Genomic DNA, 19320 nt, shown 5'->3' with positions numbered 1-19320 from the left:
CTAGTGAGCTTAAAATTGCTTTCAGAGGCCCTTCAGAAGGAGCCGAGATTAAAATAGCTAGATAATATACAGCCACAGCTAGTCACTATTTTTATTTAATGATTCAATTGAAAAACGATGATATTGCAATGGTTTTGCCAATTGAATGCATTAGTGTGTATTTGACTCTGGCAAGAGCACATCTCAACCATGAATTCAATATTATTTACCATTAAGTTGGGAATCTCACTCAGAGAAAATCGTTCCACCATCTACAAAGGCACAAGTCAGGAGTGTGATGGAATACTCTCCACTTGCCTGGATGAGTGCAGCTCCAACAACACTCAAGAAGCTCAACACCATCCAGGACAAAGCAGCCCGCTTGATCGGCACCCCATCCACCACCTTAAACATTCACTCCCTCCACCACCGGCGCACCGTGGCTGCAGTGTGTACCATCTACAAGATGCACTGCAGCAACTCACCAAGGCTTCTTCGGCAGCACCTCCCAAACCCGCAGCCTCCACCACCTAGAAGGACAAGGGCAGCAGGCGCATGGGAACACTATCACCTCCAAGTTACACACCATCCTGACTTGGAAATATATTGCCGTTCCTTCATCGTCACTGGGTCAAAATCCTGGAACTCCATCCCTAACAGCACTGTGGGAGCACCTTCACCACAAGGACTGCAGTGGTTCAAGGTGGCGGCTCACCACCACCTCCTCAGGGGCAATTAGGGATGGGCAATAAATGCTGGCCTTGCCCACATCCCAGAACAAATAAAAAGCCTCAATATGAATTTAGCTTCCTTCGGTTAAAATATGCACAGGCAAGTGTTGAATTGCAGAATTGGAACACATCAACCAGCCTGCATATGAAATTCCGTTTAATTTAATTTAGATCTACCATTAAACTATTGGTGCACAATGACAAAATCTGGAGTGATGATAGACACAGAAATACAATACGCACAGGATCAGATACAATAAAGCCAAAAAAACACACAAGGACTTCCTTCAAAACATTTCATACAGGGTGCATTCTGGAAGTGCGCCTGCCCATTCAAAACAGAACATGAAGCCACTTCTGTGCTTTTCATAGTACTGATTATGGGCTTTTTTTTTTTGCAGGTAAGTGAAAGAAAGGTAAAAAAAAAGTATAATTAACGGAAATGGCAACTTACATTGGTAATCAAATTTGCTTATTATGTAAAAATACATTGCATAAGCAGGTTTGCAATTACGATTTGCCAACCTATTATAGACAGACTTGCATACAAAATAGGAATGGCTTTATCAGCAACTGTTAATAGACTAGATAACCACATCTGTGAAAGAAAGATTTTGGTGTGTTGGATGTTTGTTTGCCACCTACCTCTGGAAGTTTAAGGACTTTACAGTACTTGACGCCATTCCTTAACCTTAAAAGGGAAACATACAAGATTTGTGAATTTAAAACAATGCAAATACCATACCTACACTGCAAATACAAACGTGGATCAATTCTGATGTAAACAGTGTCAAATCACTTATTTAGACCTTAAACCAGTCAACTCTCTCACTTTGTGGACAGTGGTATGAAACAGTCCAAGGAGAGAGATTTGGGGGAGGAAAAAGAAAATCAGTCTGCTATAAACAGTCCAATTCAATTCCTGCTTTACTTCAGTCGGTGATAAACCACAGCCTATGTATCTGATGGAACGTAAAAGATGGACGCAGAAGTTGGACAAGGTCATCTAGCTCAGATCTTACCAAAAAAAAGCATCACCTAAGTACACAATCAACACTATTCTGTGCTCAACGAACAGAAACGGACACAGATGTTCAACAGTTCTAACCTCTGTATTGCCCTGCTAAATTGTTAGCTGAAAGTTGCAGAGATTACTGAAGGCAGTGACTGAAAATTCCTAAAATGTCAGTCGCACAGTAACCCGTTTGTATTAAACTCAATGAATACCATTATCATTCACACATTACATTTACTGTACATTTATGGCCAACAAAGGTGCTATGAAAGCCTATTTGTAATCTTGTACATAGATGAGGCTATACCGACAGTGACACCACGCCAACAGTGGGGGCCAGCTTTATGTAAAACAAAGCTTGAACTTTTCTATAAATTGATTTTTATCAAACAACCCAATGGGTCTGGGTTACGAATGCAGTTCGGCTGCAAATACCTCCTCGGGTCCAGTGCCGTCAGCTGCTCCCGCAAGTGGCCTGAGAATCTTACTTAAATGGGAGTCGACTCCCATTGTCCTATACCCTACTAGTACAAATAGCGTAACCCAAGGATATAACAATAGCATCCCAGTGATCTGGACTGGATATTCATGTCTTTCACACGTGTGCATCTTCAATCTCTCTGAAGGCAGACTGAACAAACACTTGGTGAGGGGAGGCCAGATACAAAATCGTTAGGTTGCTTTATTTCACAGCAAGATGAACATACAGAACAACCATTATGACTGGACTCGTTTAATTCAATCCACACAACTTAGCTACGTGTAATGCTACCCCAGATCTGTGGGTCACCTTACCCGACTTAAAACACAATGGTTTCTAACTATCCTCCAGCATTTCTAACCTCCTCACCTCAATCTCCTTAACAAAGGTGACTCTTTTTGCAGCCTTCCCATTTATTAAAAAAATCTGTGTCTTGTGCTGTATCTCTCGCTATTCACAGCTGGAGGAGGAAGGCTTCCTAGAGCTGCTGTCGATTACCTGGGACCAGTGACTCCCCAACACAATGGCCATGAGGTGCTTCTCAAGTACCGAGACAACTTAATGAATTGCTTGTTATTCACCAAGAAACAGCTCAGTCGCACCTCAACCATCTATCGTCTCAAACCCTTCTTTAAAAAATAAAATAAACTTGCACGAATACACCATACATGAAATGCGTTTTAAAGCAACTCTTTCTCCAAACCCTCTCTGTGGAAAAATGGTGGAAAGATCCCAAAACTGCCAGTACACGATAAAGAAAAAAAGAGAAAGAATTGCATTTATATAGACTGAGGGATAAATAATGGCCAGGACATCGGGTAGGACTCCCCTGCTCCCCTTTGAAATAGTGCCGTGGGATCTTTAACATCCACCCGAGAGAGCAGACGGGGCCTCGGTTTAACGTCTCATCTGAAAGACGGCACCTCCGACAGTGCGGCACTGGAGTGTCAGCCGAGATTTTGAACCCATATTACCTTATGGTGGCTCAGGAGGTGAGAGTGCTACCAACAGAGCCACAGCTGACACGATAATTAATACCCATGACACTTTGTGCCATGTGCATGAAAAGGCAAATTGATTAATTGATTACCCAATTATTTTTCTTAAAAAACATTGGTGGGAACCCAATCAGAATGACCCATAGAGCTGCACTTGCACTAGTTCAAAGAAAAGCAGATTTATATTCCAACTTACTTCTTACATCGCTCACAGCTGTACATATTGTCACCTGCAACAACAACAAAAGCATATTACGGAAAACAATTTGGAGGCAGCCATTAACTTTTTTTTTTAAGTCTTCAAGTAACAAAGTATAAAGTTTCCAACTGGTCACTAATAATCTAACTGTCTGGAAAGCAAAACAGGTCTGAAACACAGGGTCCCAGAAGGCTATAAATGCAATGTCAACTGAGGTCTCCTTTTCAAAACACAAGTAATTACTTGAGAAGTTTAAAGAAAAAGAAAAAGACTTGCATTTCTATAGCGCCATTCACAACCTCGGGACGCCCCAAAGTGCTTTACAGCCAATGAATTCTTTTTGAAGTGTCGTCACTGTTGTAATGTAGGAAATGCAACAGCCAATTTGCGCACAGCAAGCTCCCACAAACAGCAATAAGGTAATGACCAGATAAACGGTTTTTGATGCTGGTTGAGGGAGAAATATTGGCCAGGACACCAGGAAGAACTCCCCTGCTCTTCTTCGAAATAGTGCCAGGGGGTCTTTTACATTCACCGGAGAGAGCAGACGGGGCCTCGGTTTACCGTCTCATCTGAAAGACGCCACCTCTGACAGTGCAGTGCCAGCCTGGATTTTTGTGCTCAAGTCTCTGGTGTGGGGCTTGAACCCACAACCTGACTCAGAGGAGCGTGCTACCATTGAGCCACGGCTTTAGGGTATTTTAGTGATAAGGAGAAAAGGCAGGAATTAAAAAGGTACAGAGCTGCCACAGCTAACAAAAAAATGGCACAGCAAGCTCGATGGGCCAAATAACCTCCTCCTGTTCCTATTCATAGGGCGATACTCGGGCGATAGTTCAATACCTTTCACAAAGCACAGCTTACTTAGATGTATGCTGTGTTACTCTGCATTAATGCAGCTCCTGGTTCGGACCAGAGGGAGAGGGAACTGATCTGATCACCATGTGCAGTAAAATTGTAAATGTGTTGACGATCTTGCTACACATTGGGAGGAAGAATTGCTTTGCTCCCAAAGAGGCATTGAGCAGTACAGGAAGGAACCGTCCCTCCCTCCAGTTCAGCACCAGGCCTCTACTCAGGTCTTTGTCGGGATTTTATCTCTCAGGTCATGCACTGTATTATTGACACACCCAATAAAATAATAAATCAATGCCCCAAACATCTGCAACAATAGCAATTTACACAGTTTCAAGACTAAGCATGACCTTGATTAAAACAGCGATTTGCTATCATACCCAGGGTCAGCTGGAAAAATTAAATTAGCAATCTAGTCACTCACAAGCGGACACTGGTGGAAAAGTGCCATAGACTACAAAGGATTCCATGGGATTATTTTGGCTCAACTCAATTATTACCCCACGCCCAAAGGAAGCTCATACACTTCTCAACAGACTGGGGGGGGGGGGGGGGGGGGGAGAAAGAGAGAGAGATGTGGGGGAGAGGGGGAGGGGGAAAGAGAGGTTAACAAAGAGAAAAGTAGAAAAATAGGGACCACCTCCTGGCAGGTGTGCCATCTCCAAATAGGCAGCTGCAGAAAGAAAGACATGCATTTCTATAGCGCCTTTCATGACCTCAGGACGTCCCAAAGTGCTTCACAGCCAATGAAGTACTTTTTGAAGTGTAGTCACTGTTGTAATGTAGGAAACGTGATAGCCAATTTGTGCACAGCAAGCCCCCACAAACAGCAATGTGATAATGACCAGATAATCTGTTTTTAGTGATGTTGATTGAGGGATAAATATTGGCCAGGACACCGGGGAGAACTCCCCTGCTCTTCTTCGAAATAGTGCCATGGGATCTTTTACATCCACCTGAGAGAGCAGATGGTTTAACGTCTCATCTGAAAGACGGCACCTCTGACAGTGCAGCCTTCACTCAGCACTGCACTGGAGTGTCAGCCTGGATTTTTGTGCTCAAGTCTCTGGAGTGGGACTTGAGCCCACAACCTCCTGACTCAGAGGCGAGAGTGCTACCCACTAAGCTCAGATAGAAGCCCAAGACTCCCCTAAGAGAGTGGCCGTAGACGACAATAACTAATCTAGATAGGAATTTCTTGTGAATTTTTTTTTTTTTTTTAAACTTATGGGCGTGCTGGGGAGGGCGAAAGAGACAAATTAATTATAATTGCTTAATACTTATTTTTTGGTTCATCAATGCATCTCTTTAATATTCATTACCAGGACTCGGCCGCCAGTTTCTAAGAAAACACTGATTCGATGCCCAAGGCAGCTGCTTCAATGCAGGTCTCACTGTATAAGGGCAAAGTTTCGAGCTATTCAAACTATGCTCTGCTCGTGTCATGGAGGGGCGCAGATACAAGATCAAATGGACGAGATTCAGGGCAGGAGAAACTTCGTCACACCAAGAGTTGCGAGGCTGTGGAATTCACTGCTGGGGTTGGTGGTCGAGGCAGAAACTAGGTCAACGTTCAAAATGAGATTGGATAGGTGATGAAGGAAAAAAGGGATTGAAGGGGATACGGGAACAGGGTGGGTAAATGTGATTAGAACTATATGCTCACGTGGAGGGTAAATGCCGATACGGACTGGCTGGGCCGAGTGGCCTGTTTCCACGTTGTAACTTCTATGCATTTCTATGAAAAGCAAACAGTACAAAAATAAATCTCACTGAACTCGCCTTTCAGTTCATCAGCAGCAAAAAAGGCAGCTAAACAATCTTCTAAAGTCACTACAGGACCCCAGAACCAGCTCGGGATGCAGGACACGACAAATCTGCAACGAGAATTGCACGAGTACCACGGTCAGTCAAAATGATTATTTAGGTTTGAGATAAAAGTCAAGAGTTACAACCAGGGACAAAAGTATAGGTTTTGAGCAGAGAGAAAGTAGAGAAAACCTGACGAGCACAATATGGAAAGAAGGCTAGCATATATATAAAAAAATACAAAAACAAAATACTGCAGATGCTGGAAATCTGAAATAAAAACATAATTCCAGCATTTTCAGTTTTTATATAAATAAAACCTTAATTCTGCAGATCTATTCTTGAAATATAAAACAGAAAATTCTTAAATCAGGTTTAAATTTATAACTTGAAAATTCCTCTATTTTTCCCCAATACTCATTTATCCTCTCATTCTTAACTCAACTTCACTCGAAGATATTTGAAGCTTAGAACTGAGCCAAAATTTACTCTGCAGCAAATGCAGTCAACAGTCTGACTCTAGCAGAAGAGACCACTTGTGCCGATTGTGTAAGTTCAGTGCAATGATAACTCAGAGTGCATTGAAAAGAGGTCAGGCAGAGGAATGCTTCCTGTTAATGGCGACACCATAACTTTGGAGTGATGTATCTGTTAATATCACAAAGACACAAAGTAGAGGAACAGACATAATATCCAAATAACCAGACACTTCAGTTATGCAGAGGTGAGATTGCAAGTCATAGAGTCATACAGCACGGATAGAGGCCCTTCGGCCCATCGTGTCCGTGCCGGCCATCAAGCCCTGTCTAATCTAATCCCATATTCCAGCATTTGGTCCGTAACCTTGTATGTTATGGCATTTCAAGTGCTCATCCAAATGCTTCTTAAATGTTGTGAGGGTTCCTGCCTCCACAACCCTTTCAGGCAGTGAGTTCCAGACTCCAACCACCCTCTGGGTGAAAAAGTTCTTTCTCAAATCCCCTCTAAACCTCCCGCCCTTTACCTTGAATCTATGCCCCCTAGTTATTGACCCTTCTACTAAGGGAAAAAGCTCCTCAGTATCCATCCTATCTATGCCCCTCATAATTTTGTACACCTCAATCATGTCCCCCCTCAGCCTCCTCTGCTCCAAGGAAAACAAACCCAATCTGCCCAGTCTTTCTTCATAGCTGAAGCGCTCCAGCCCTGGTAACATCCTGGTGAATCTCCTCTGCACCCTCTCCAAAGCGATCACATCCTTCCTGTAGTGTGGCGACCAGAACTGCACACAGTATTCCAGCTGTGGCCTAACCAGTGTTTTATACAGCTCCATCATAACCTCCTTGCTCTTATATTCTATGCCTCGGCTAATGAAGGCAAGTATCCCATATGCCTTTTTTACCACCTTATCCACCTGTTCCGCCGCCTTCAGGGATCTGTGTACTTGCACACCCAGATCCCTCTGCCCCTCCGTCTTGCCTAGGGTCTTACCATTCATTGTGTATTCCCTTGCCTTGTTAGTCCCCCCAAAGTGCATCACCTCGCACTTTTCCGGGTTAAATTCCATTTGCCACTGTTCCGCCCATCTGACCAACCCATCTATATCGTCCTGCAGACTGAGGCTACCCTCCTCGCTATTTACCACCCTACCAATTTTTGTATCATCCGCGAACTTACTGATCAGACCTTTTACATTCATATCCAAGTCATTAATGTAGACCACAAACAGCAAGGGACCCAGCACCGATCCCTGTGGCACCCCACTGGCCACAGGCTTCCAGTCACAAAAACAACCTTCGACCATCACCCTCTGCCTTCTGCCACTAAGCCAGTTTTGTATCCAATGTGCCAAGGCACCCTGGATTCCATGGGCTCTTACCTTCTTGACCAGTCTCCTGTGCGGGACTTTATCGAAGGCCTTACTGAAATCCATGTATACCACATCCACTGCGTTACCCTCAGCCACACACCTAGTCACCCCCTCAAAAAATTCAATCAAATTAGTCAGACATGATCTTCCCTTGACAAAGCCATGTTGACTATCCTTGATTAATCCTTGTCTCTCCAAGTGGAGACTAATTTTGTCCCTCAGAATTTTTTCAAATAATTTTCCTACCACTGATGTTAGGCTCACTGGCCTGTAGTTCCCCGGTTTTTCCCTACTTCCCTTCTTGAATAATGGTACTACATTAGCGGTTCTCCAGTCCTCTGGCACATCCCCTGTGGCCAGAGAGGTCCTGAATATATGTGTTAGAGCCCCCGCAATCTCTTCCTTTGCCTCACACAGCAGCCTGGGATACATTTCATCCGGGCCTGGGGATTTATCCATTTTTAGGCCTGCTAAAACCGCCAATACCTCCTCCCTCTCGATGTTAATATGTTCGAGCATATCACAGCCCCCCCGCCCTATTTCTATGTCTACATCATCCTCCTCCATAGTGAAAACAGATGCAAAAAATTCATTTAGAACCCCTCCTACATCTTCCGGCTCCACACACAGATTGCCACTTTTGTCCCTAATGGGCCCTATTTTTCCCTAGTTATCCTCTTACCCTTAATATACTTATAAAACATCTTAGGATTTTCCTTTATTTTGCTCGCCAGTGTTATTTCATGGCCCCTCCTTGATCTCCTAATTTCTTTTTTAAGTATCCCCCTGCACTTTTTGTACTCCTCTCGGGCTTCCTCCGCCTTTAGCCTTTTGTATCTGCCAAAAGCCCTCCTTTTTTTCCTAATCCATTCTCGTATATCCCCTGACATCCAAGGTTCCCTGTGGTTTTTGGAACCACCCTTGACCTTTACGGGAACATGTTGCCATTGTATGATCTCAATCTCCCTTCTGAAAGCCTCCCATTGCTCCGATGCGGATTTTCCTACAAGTAGCTGATCCCAGTCCATTTTGGCCAGATCCTGCCTTATCCTATTAAAATCGGCCTTCCCCCAATTTAGAACCTTTATTTCCGGCCCATCCCTGTGCTTTTCCATGACCACCTTAAATCTCACCATATTATGGTCACTGTCACCAAAGTGCTCACCTACTAGCACTTTTTCCACTTGGCCGGCCACATTCCCTAGAATTAGGTCCAGTACCGCCCCCTCTCTTGTAGGACTTTCTACATGCTGGCTCAAAAAGCTCTCCTGGATGCACTTTAAGAATTCTACACCCTCTGAGCCTTTCACACTTTGACTATCCCAGTTAATATTGGGGAAGTTGAAATCCCCCATTATTATTACCCTATTATTTGCACATTTCTCTGAGATCTGCCTACATATCTGTTCCTCTATCTCCCCCTGACTGTTTGGAGGCCTATAGTACACTCCCAGCAAAGTGCTTGCCCCCTTTTTGTTTTTAAGCTCCACCCATATGGCCTCATTAGAGGAACCTGCTAATATATCAGCTGCATGAATGTGGTCTGGATACCTCCACCCTGCACCGTCCGCCTTTCTCTCCGCCTTCTGCTCAGTGCTTCTCTTCCCAATCAAGGACATTCATTCATTTTTATTTTTTTTTATATAAAAGAGATTTACTTACTGGCATTGTCAATTTAAAAAAAAGATTTACTTATTGCTATTGTCAATTTTAGTATAAGAAAATTGGCACAAAGGGAAGACAAGTTTAAACAAAAATGGACCAGAGCAACACCAGTTACATACAAGAAAGTTGAAATTTGACAACCGACCTTAGAAAAAGACAAAGCACTCAATATGGAAACAACTCCATTGACCCAAGCGCAAATTTATAATTGATAATGTGCATTAAAACAAAGTGCATAGCTTGGAGGGCTCAAAGATATGTGTTGTGGTCATGCAGTATCTAGCAAGTCTTGCAAACACCATTTACCTTCTAATATAATCCATGATGAACGCTACCCATCCCTGCGTCGCGTAGGCATCGCTACAGGTGCCAGTTTTGACTGGTAAGTTTTGGTGGATGGATGCGTGCAGTTTAGCCAGGTCCTCCTTCCCAGGGATCGGCAATGACAAATCCTGAAATGTTTCCACTGTGGAAGAAATCTGTAACAGGAAAGTTCCACAATGTTAGCGTACAAAGCTAGAGGTTTAATCGGAATCCAAAACTGCTGATGTTTTAGTGCAGCGTGCAATTACCAGCTATTTCATGCAAGTAAATTGCATCTCGCACCAACATTGCACTCCGTCTTTGCACCACTTCTTTGTATCCTTTAAAATTAATCATTCTCTATTTTGTTTTTAAACTTTAGTTGTATAACCATTTCCCCTGGTTATCTACCAAAGCAGCCCCTTGATACCACAGGGCCTCTTTCAATCCAGAGTGCATCAAGATCAGAGCTGTAAAGTATTGCAGCCATCTGCACTCTACAGACAGAAGCCGAGGTCTTAGTAAGGCAAACTGGCCTGATCTTTTAGCAATGTTGACCTCTGCAGCATCCCATTGAATAAAATGGATTCAGAGCACAGATCACGCAAAATGTGTTTATAGTGCGACAGAAAGTGAACATTAAACTGGTGTTTACTCTTATTTGCATTGGATCATCTTCATGGATGTTGTTAGTGGTTAGATTTATTTATTAGTGTAGCCCAAGAAGTGTTGGTATTAGCTTTGCAAAAATGGTTGGACATGTAAACTTCCCTAACTGCAAAAAAAACTGTAAAACTTGTGGGGAAGAGCATAACTAGAGGCCATCAATATAAGATAGTCACCAAGAAATCCAATAGGGAATTCAGAAGATACTTCTTTACCCAGAGAGCGGTGAGAATGTGGAACTCGCTACCACAGGGAGTGGTTGAAGCGAATAGTATAGATGCATTTAAGGGGAGGCTGGACAAGCATATGAGGGAGAAGGGAATAGAGGGTTATGCTGATAGAGTGAGATGAGGAAAGACGGGAGGAGGCTCGAGTGGAGCATAAACGTCGGCATGGACTGGTTGGGTCGAATGGTCTGTTTCTGTGCCGTATATCCTATGTAAAACAATCCTTCTGAGGCGTCAGCCTTGGCTCAGTGGTAGCATTCTCATCTGAGTCAGAAGGTCATAGGTTCAAGTCCCACTTCAGAGACTTGAGCATATAACAGGCTGATACTTCAGTACAGTGCTAAGGGAGTTTTAAAAATCTCCCAACAACAATTAAAACCTGAAGGACAAAGACTCCACACTTGGAACAGTTAATTTTCAGTGCCAGAGGTTGACTGGCAGTAATTAACAATTATCACGTCGCTAAAAAGGTACTTAGACTGAAATGGACAAGACTTAGCTTTCTGTGGCGAGTTTACCGCAACAACTTTAGGATATTCTCATTTAACTGTGCATCTGCCCCTCGCCTGAAGTCACTGTGCCATTAGCACATAAACAACAGTGAGCGCCATTAGGTTCACTGTTATTTTGACAGCAAATTGTGGCCCATTATTTTTGAATGGACATTTTGGTAGAACCTCATTACAGGAGTTTTATACTGCCAGCAGAGGGCACTTGTGTGCAGAACTTTTCCTTTTGATCAGCCATGTCCTGAAAGCACAGAAACCGGTCACTGTCAAACAATCTAAACCAGCCTGCTGAGAAATCCAGCAAGTAGAGTTTCCATTCCCCTTACACAGAATGTACACATTTTCCCTGTAGGGACACGTCCCACTTATCTAAAACTAAGAACTTAGGCTTGGATTGACAAGAGAAATGGTTTGAATGTGTGTGTAGAGCTACTAATTAAAGTTTAACCAGCAAAAACCCCGCGGCTTACCAGCACAGAGCACTGGTAAGCTTTCTGCTGTTTATCCAGCTGGGACCACCCTATCCGTTAGAGACAGTGGCTTGCATTAGTATTTGGAGCAGAGCGGGAAGAATCCCAGGTCCTCCAAATCGCATCAATGAGCCAAACAAACTGGGTGGCTGATCATCCACGGCATCCTGGAGTGCCACAGATTTGCCTGGCTATCGCCACGCTGAGCCTGCCACGGAGGACCACACGGTTCCAATGTTCCATCATAAATATACCCCTCAGAACCAACCCGACCCCAACCTGCTCCATTTACCCTTCTCCCACACCCCCAGTGACTTTCCTCACTAGCTGGTCCACCGTAGAGCTCAACATTATCTTTGTAGCTGCAAAACTACTTTGTCACATCATCGTGAGGTGTGAAAAATCAATAGATTTAGTTAGTGTTTTCTTAATGAGGAGCAAGTAGGCATTACTGCAACTATACTTTCCAATGCTCCATATTATTGGGAATGTTAACACTGTATCTAAAAGTCAGAATTCAATGTTAGCATTTTCTAAAATAAAGTGCCACAGGAAAACCAATTGAAATAGAAAAACCGCGAACAGTACTGAAAAAACGAGCATAAAATGTTAATGAAAACAATTAAAATTCTGCAATAATCAACCTTTAATGCAGGCACTGAAAGAATCTAGAATAAGAAACAGATAAAGTGGGTCATTTTAGCTAATAACAATAAAATTAGAAAAAAGAGGAATGGAAAACAGACAATGGAACAAGAATGCAGGGCAACCAGAAGTCAAAAGGTGGCTACTTTTTTTTTAAATTTATTTATTTATTTTTTTAAGTGCTTTAGTTGTACAGGGTTATTAGAGGAATTAAGTTGCTCCTGACATTTAAGTAGCTTTACTATTGCAATATTGTATAATTTGTTTCAGGGTCAGATGTGTTAGCTGAAACACAAACCAAAAAAATAACTGGCCCAGGGGCATGCGATTTACTGGGATAAGTGCAGAAAAATACATCAGCTCAACTCCAGGAGACAATGAACTCAAGCTATTAATTTCTCTTATAAGTAGGTTTTAATGGATTCAGATTTGCAAAGAAGGAAAATGCGCAAAACTATAACACTTGGCAATTCTGCTTCACACAACATAATCCCATTGGAGAAAGTTTAACTTTAAAGACATGCGATACTTAACGAGGGAATCCATCAGATACAGAGTAAGAAAAATTAAAAGCACATCAACTGCTCTGGACTAATACAGGACTCTGCACCACATTACTCTTTTAAAAACTCGAGTGATGCTTACTCTGTCGCAGGTGAGACACTGGACGAGACTCAGTATCGACCCATCAAAGATATCAGAGATTACACTGCGATACTTGGCCTGCTTTCTCTTTTTGGCAGACAACAGAAGCTGGGCTGAGTGAAGAAAAGAAAAAGAACTGAATTACATTTTGCAAATGATGTATGCAGAGTGACTAAAATAAAATTCCATGTTATTAAAATCTATATTTTGTAAAAAAAAAAACAAGTGGGATTTGCCAGATTCATGTGGTTACAGGTGGGCTAGGTATGTGGGACCAATAGCAGTTGGATGAGAATAATTTGCATTATCTGATTTAAAAAATCTTTACCATTTAATAAGACTACAAAGCTGGGAGAGCTGGTTTTATCTTTCCATAAACAAGACTATGCTAATACAAGATCCTCATTTGGCTATCGTGCTACCTTTTAGCTACTGAAGAATGTCTGGTAGAATACTGGTGAGAAACGTTACTTTGAACTGAAAAAGAACTCACTAAAAATAAAGATACAATTATTATAATCACCCATGACAAAGAATTCAGATTTTCAACATTTAGGTTCAGTTTTTCCCTTTTAAAAATTCAGCCGATAAAAAAACCCAACAGAAGGAAATGGTCAACTTAAAACTACTGGGGAGGAGGCAGGGTACCTTTTTTGAGGGAAAACGACAGCACTGCCCGCATTGGACTCGATCGAGGTGGGCTGCTGGACAACTTGGAATGAAGTTCCTGGTGGATGGGGCTGCAGGACCGTGGCGTGCGGCGCATGTTTACATCGTTGTCAGGTTCTGCAACAGAAACAGGAACCAAACAGGTTATATCTTCGGCAGCACCTCCCAAACCCGCGGCCTCTACTGCCTAGGACAAGGGCAGCAGGCGCATGGGAACACCACCACCTCCAAGTTCCCCATCAAGTCACACACCATCCTGACTAGGAAATATATCACCGTTCCTTCATCGTCGCTGGGTCAAAATCCTGGAACTCCCTCCCTAACAGCACTGTGGGAGTACCTTGACCACACGGACTGCAGCGGTTCAAGAAGACGGCTCACCACCAGCTTTTCAAGGGCAACTAGGGATGGGCAATAAATGCTGGCCTTGCCAGCGATGCCCATATCCCAGGAACAAATTTTAAAAATATCGTATAGCCTCTGAGCGAGGCTGCTGGCTGTAGCACATTACGGTCAGTTTTTACACTGTGGGCTGGGAACTGCTCGATTCATTTCAGCTTTCACCCATAAAGCTATCAGAGAAGACTTTGTTCCCATCAGGTGGGGGAGGGTTTCAATTCGAAGCCCTGGTGGAGAAAACTGAGAATTCACACCCTTCACTAACCCAGATCATTGAATATCATTCTGCTTTTCTCTGCATGCATGTCATTGCGTCAAAGGAGGAAGGTTTTATTTTATAACACGTGTTGCCAAAAGCTAGTTCCGAAACAACTGCACCGAATGGTAGAGTACTGAGATCGATAGATTTTTGGACTCTCAGGGAATCAAGGGATATGGAGATCGGGCGGGAAAGTGGAGTTGAGGTCAAAGATCAGCCATGACCTTATTGAATGGTGGAGCAGGCTCGAGGGGCCATATGGCCTACTCCTAGTTCCAAAACGGTACCTAGACCCACTTAAACTCAGAGAACTTGATAGAAATTTATTCTCTACCCCAGGACTTCAGGTCCTAGAAAGTATTTTTTAAAAAGGCATTTAAATACTGCACCTGGCATCCTACAAGGACTATTAGAAGCCACGGTGGCTCTAGCATCACCAGAACCGCCAGCATCTCCAGAACTCAAAGAGGTGTCCACATCTGCATCTTCATCAATTGCATCCACTGACCCTAGTCGGTGGTGCCCACATGAAAATTTTCTGTCCTTCTGCCTCTCCTTTTCCGAAATTCCTTTTCCACATTCATCCTGGATCAGCAGCTCGGTCTCAATCTGCTTCTCGGAGGCACACCTGCTCCTGTTCTCCCCTTCCCCTTTATCGCTGCTTGCGCCGGAGTCGCAGGAGAGAAACTCGTCCTCCGAAGGGCTCCTGTCGCCATCTCGCTTTTCGTCTGTGTCACTCGAGGAGTCCGAGTCTCGCTCTGACAAGGGCTCCTTAAGTTCTTCGTGGAGTTGATCCATCAAACAGCGGAGGAATTCCTGCGTGTCCTGCAAAATCAGAAGCAGGGATACGGTAGCATAGTGGTTATGTTACTGGACTAGAGGCCTGGACTAATGATCCAGGAGACGCGAGTTCAAATCCCACCACGGCAGCTGGGGGAATTTAAATTCAGTTATTTAAGTAAATCTGGAATAAAAAGCTAGTGTCGGTAATGGTGACCATGAAACTACCGGATTGTCGTAAAAACCCATCTGGCTCACTGATGTCCTTTGGGAAAGAAATCTGCCATCCTTACCCGGTCTGGCCTATATGTACGACTCCAGACCCACAGCAATGTGGTTGACTCTTGACTGCCCTCTGAAACGGCCTAGCAAGCCACTCCGTTGTAACCAACCACTATTACAAGTCAGCACTGTGGGATCACCTTCACCACAAGGACTGCAGCGGTTCACCACCACCTTCTCAAGGGCAATTAGGAATGGGCAATAAATGTCGGCCTTGCCAGTGACGCCCACATCCCGTGAACGCGTAATAAAAAAAAGACAGTGGGTAAATCTCAGATACCTGTTAACCGGTGGTTGATAATTCTGTAGCCTTATAGCCCAGGACCCAACTGTTTGATAAAAACCCAATGATCTGTGAGAAACAAAGACTATGAATTGGCAGCCCTGCAATACTGGCAGGAGGTCCAACATTAACCCAGCACACAGAGGTCTCTAGTGGCGGAAAGCTGGTAGTGCAGCAGTTCAATAATGAGCAAAACATAAGACCTGAACGATTTTAGTTCCTCAATCACGGTATGTTCATAAGCTGTCTATTCGAATTCCTGCTGGCAGTCCAAACAGGTGAGTGCTACCGACCGGTAGGTGAAATGCTCCAGGCCTGGTCATGCTCTGTTTGTCAAACTTTTATTCCTTCGTTTCCTACATTACAAAAGTGACCACACCTCAAAAAATTCTTCATTGGCTGTATAGCACTTTGGGATGTCCTGAGGTCGTGAAAGACACTATATAAATGCAAGTCTTTCTTTTTTTTTTAGATGACACAGTACTGAGGGAGTACTGCACTGTCAGAGGCGTCAAGTCCCACTCCAGAGACTTCAGCACAAAAATCTAGGCTGACACTCCCAATGCAGTGCTGAGGGAGTGCTGCACTGTTGGAGGTGCTGGCTTTTGGATGAGGCGTTAAACCGAGGCCCTGTCTGCTCTCTCAGGTGGATGTTAAAGATCCCATTGCACTCTCTCGAGGAAGAGCAGGGGAGTTCTCCCCGGTGTCCTGACCAATATTTATCCCTCAACCAACATCACCAAAAAACAGATTATCTGGTCATTATCACATTGCTGTTTGTGGGAGCTTGCTGTGCGCAATTCTGGCTGCCGCGTTTCCTACATTACAACAGTGACTACACTTCCAAAAGTATTTCATTGGCTGTAAAGCTCTTTGGGACGTCTTGAGGTCATGAAAGGCACTATAGAAATACAAGTTATTTTTTTGTTAGTGCAGGGTCAACAGTGCAAATTTGTAGCTACACTTCTCCAAGTACTTTGCTCTGTGCTTCATCACAGTGCCACTGGGGGAGGCACCAAGTAGAAGGATACCACTTGCTTATTGTGGGGGGGGGGGGGGGGGGGTGGTGGTTGGAGGGAAAAGAGATTTTTTTTTTTTAATTAATTGGCGACATCACTGTTGAAGGGTTATAGAGGCAGGGGTCTGGGAACAAGATCTCTTGTTTCCCAAGCAACAGCTAAATAAGTGGCAGGAGGCCCCAAACCTGATCACCTGCTCTACTTATCGGTTTGGGAATTTGATTTTTTTTTAAATGACAAATGGAGCCAATTTAGATGAACAATTCTGGCGAGTTTTCACTTGGGCCACCAGATGCAGCAATCCGACAGAGGCTTTCCATCCAGAGGACAAAAGGGACCGAGTTGAACCCATCTGAACAGCGTCCATCTGCTAATCAGGGAACAGCACGGGAATAACCAGCACCTACAACCCAGGGAAGGGGAGGAGGGGGCGGGCAGTGAAAATATAGCACAATTCTGTTATATAAATGTAGATTTAAGGCGGACAATACTATGCAAGGCACAAAAAGGGGAGGGAAAACATTCAAATATCAGGTCATTGCGAAGAGTTACTGGGTTAATTGGCTAAGCAGCTTTTTGTCAAGAAAAAGATGAAAGCTGGTGGAAGGGGAAGATAATGGGGCTGCTGATATTGTGGAGTGGAGATACGGATCCTCTTGTCCGTACCTTCCAACGTTTCCCAGATAATTTTCAGCCATTTCTAGCACGTACAACATGATCGCACCAACAAGTATATCTTCCCTAATACAAAAAGAAAATACTGCAGATGCTGGAAGTCTGAAATAAAAACAGAAAATGCTGGAGAAACTCAGCAGGTCAGGCAGCATCTGAAACGTTAACTCTGTTTCTCTCTTCACAGATGCTGCCTGACCTGCTGAGTTTCTCCAGCATTTTCTGTTTTTATTTAAGTATATCTTCCCTCCCATCTATGCTTTCCCAAAGATCTATTCCTTCCGGGATATACCTGTTCAGTCTTTAAATCACACAAAACTGTGATTATCCTGGATTATGCTACTTCCCGCCCTGCTTCCTGTAAAGACCCCATTCCTTTCGCCCCCATGGCGGCTGGTGACCTTTTAGATGGGGGTGATGCGCAGCTATACGTGCCTAACCAAGCCAGCAGTGTTACCATGGCAACAGGCCCTTCCTGCGGAATCCCATCACCAACCTTATAAACTGCATGAGGCCCGGGGTTGTTTCAAGTACAGCGGCCAACAAATGCTTCCTGGGAACTTTCCCAAATGACAACAGAAAATGCTGGAAACACTCAGCAGGCCAGGCAACATCCGTGGAGAGAGAAACAGAGTTAACGTTTCAGGTCTGGGACCCTTCATCAGAACTGGAAAAAGCTGGAGATGTAACAGATATTAAGCAGGTGCAGAAACAGGGGGGGGGGGGGGGGGGCGGCTTAGGAGGGGAGGAAGGAATTGAAAGAACATCCTGTACTTTTGTAAGAGGCAGGAAAGATAAAATGTTGCAAATGGGAGTGGCAAAAATCATACTGCATGAAAAATGGGGGCAGGGATAATTATCTGAAATTGTTGAACTCGATGTTGAGTCTGGCAGGCTGTAAAGTGCCTAATCGAAAGATGAGGTGCTGTTCCTCGAGCTTACGTTGAGCTTCATTGGAACAATTTAATAGGCCAAGGACAGAGAGATCAGAGTGGGAGTGAAGCGGTGAATTAAAGTGACAGGTGACCGGAAGCTCAGGGTCACCCTTACAGACTGAACGGAGGTGTTCCGCAAAGCGGTCGCCCAATCTGCGTTTGGTCTCCCCAATGTAGAGGAGACCACATCGTGAGCAGCGAATACAGTATACTAGATTGCAAGAAGTACAAGTAAATCGCTGTTTCACCTGCTGAAATAACAACAGAAAATGCTGGAAATTTTGCTATTATATCTGGGAACTTTCCCAATAGACGTCCTGCCTCACATTGGCGTGGTAAGTCGGGAAGAGAGAATCAGGCCAGCATGGTTTAAAAACGGGCCAACGGTTTAACTCGAATTTAACAGTGGGATCTTTCTGTGGGGTGTAAAACCCTCACATTGCCTCAGTAGTTGAGGAAAAAAACATACCAATCTGCTACTGACTGTTAAAGTTAAACAAATATACTAGCACGGTACCAGGGATGAGGGACTTCAGTTATGTGGTGAGACTAGAGAAGCTGGGGTTGTTCTCCTTACAGCAGAGGAGATTTGATGGAGGTGTTCAAAATTATGAATGGTTTTGATAGAGTGAACAAGGAGAAACTGTTCCCAGTGGCAGCAGGATCAGTAACCAGAGGGCACAGATTTAAGGCGATTGGCAAAAGAACCAGAGGCGACATGAGGAAACTTTTTTTTTTTTTTTTTATAAACACAGCGAGTTGTGATCTGGACTGCGCTGCCTGAAAGGCAGATTCAATTGTAACTTTCAAAAGAGAATTGGATAAATACTTTGCAGTAACCTGGGAGGTTATGAGTAAACTGATCCACCAGGTGGTGCTGTGGCAATTGCTCTCCTGAGTTAAGTCTGATCTGTACTGTTGTACTCTTTGTTTATGCTGCCTCATGGCAGAAGCTTTTATGTGCAAGAGTTGATTA

General features: G+C 43.8%; 1 protein-coding gene across 8 annotated transcripts in view; it reads right to left on the bottom strand.

The window, feature by feature from the left end:
- usp20 (ubiquitin specific peptidase 20) overlaps positions 1-19320 on the bottom strand; it is an 86801-nt gene that overhangs the window by 29443 nt on the left and 38038 nt on the right. For all 8 annotated transcript variants that reach the window (XR_015073330.1, XR_015073326.1, XR_015073328.1 and 5 more), the window contains exons 10-16: positions 14763-15198; positions 13695-13832; positions 13047-13159; positions 9888-10060; positions 6041-6135; positions 3401-3434; positions 1356-1401 (exon numbers count right to left, since the gene is read on the bottom strand). Coding sequence is in view for 3 of the 8 variants with exons in the window: in XM_085965371.1 (XP_085821497.1) it covers positions 1356-1401; positions 3401-3434; positions 6041-6135; positions 9888-10060; positions 13047-13159; positions 13695-13832; positions 14763-15198 (1035 nt within the window). In the remaining 5 variants the exon portion in view is untranslated. The remainder of the gene's footprint in view (positions 1-1355; positions 1402-3400; positions 3435-6040; positions 6136-9887; positions 10061-13046; positions 13160-13694; positions 13833-14762; positions 15199-19320) is intronic.

This window comes from Somniosus microcephalus, chromosome 23 (assembly GCF_052327205.1).
Source record: "Somniosus microcephalus isolate GS21.2 chromosome 23, FLI_Smic_1.0, whole genome shotgun sequence".
In the NCBI taxonomy this organism is placed as follows: Eukaryota; Metazoa; Chordata; class Chondrichthyes; order Squaliformes; family Somniosidae; genus Somniosus; species Somniosus microcephalus.
This window is presented reverse-complemented; position numbering and strand designations above follow the sequence as displayed.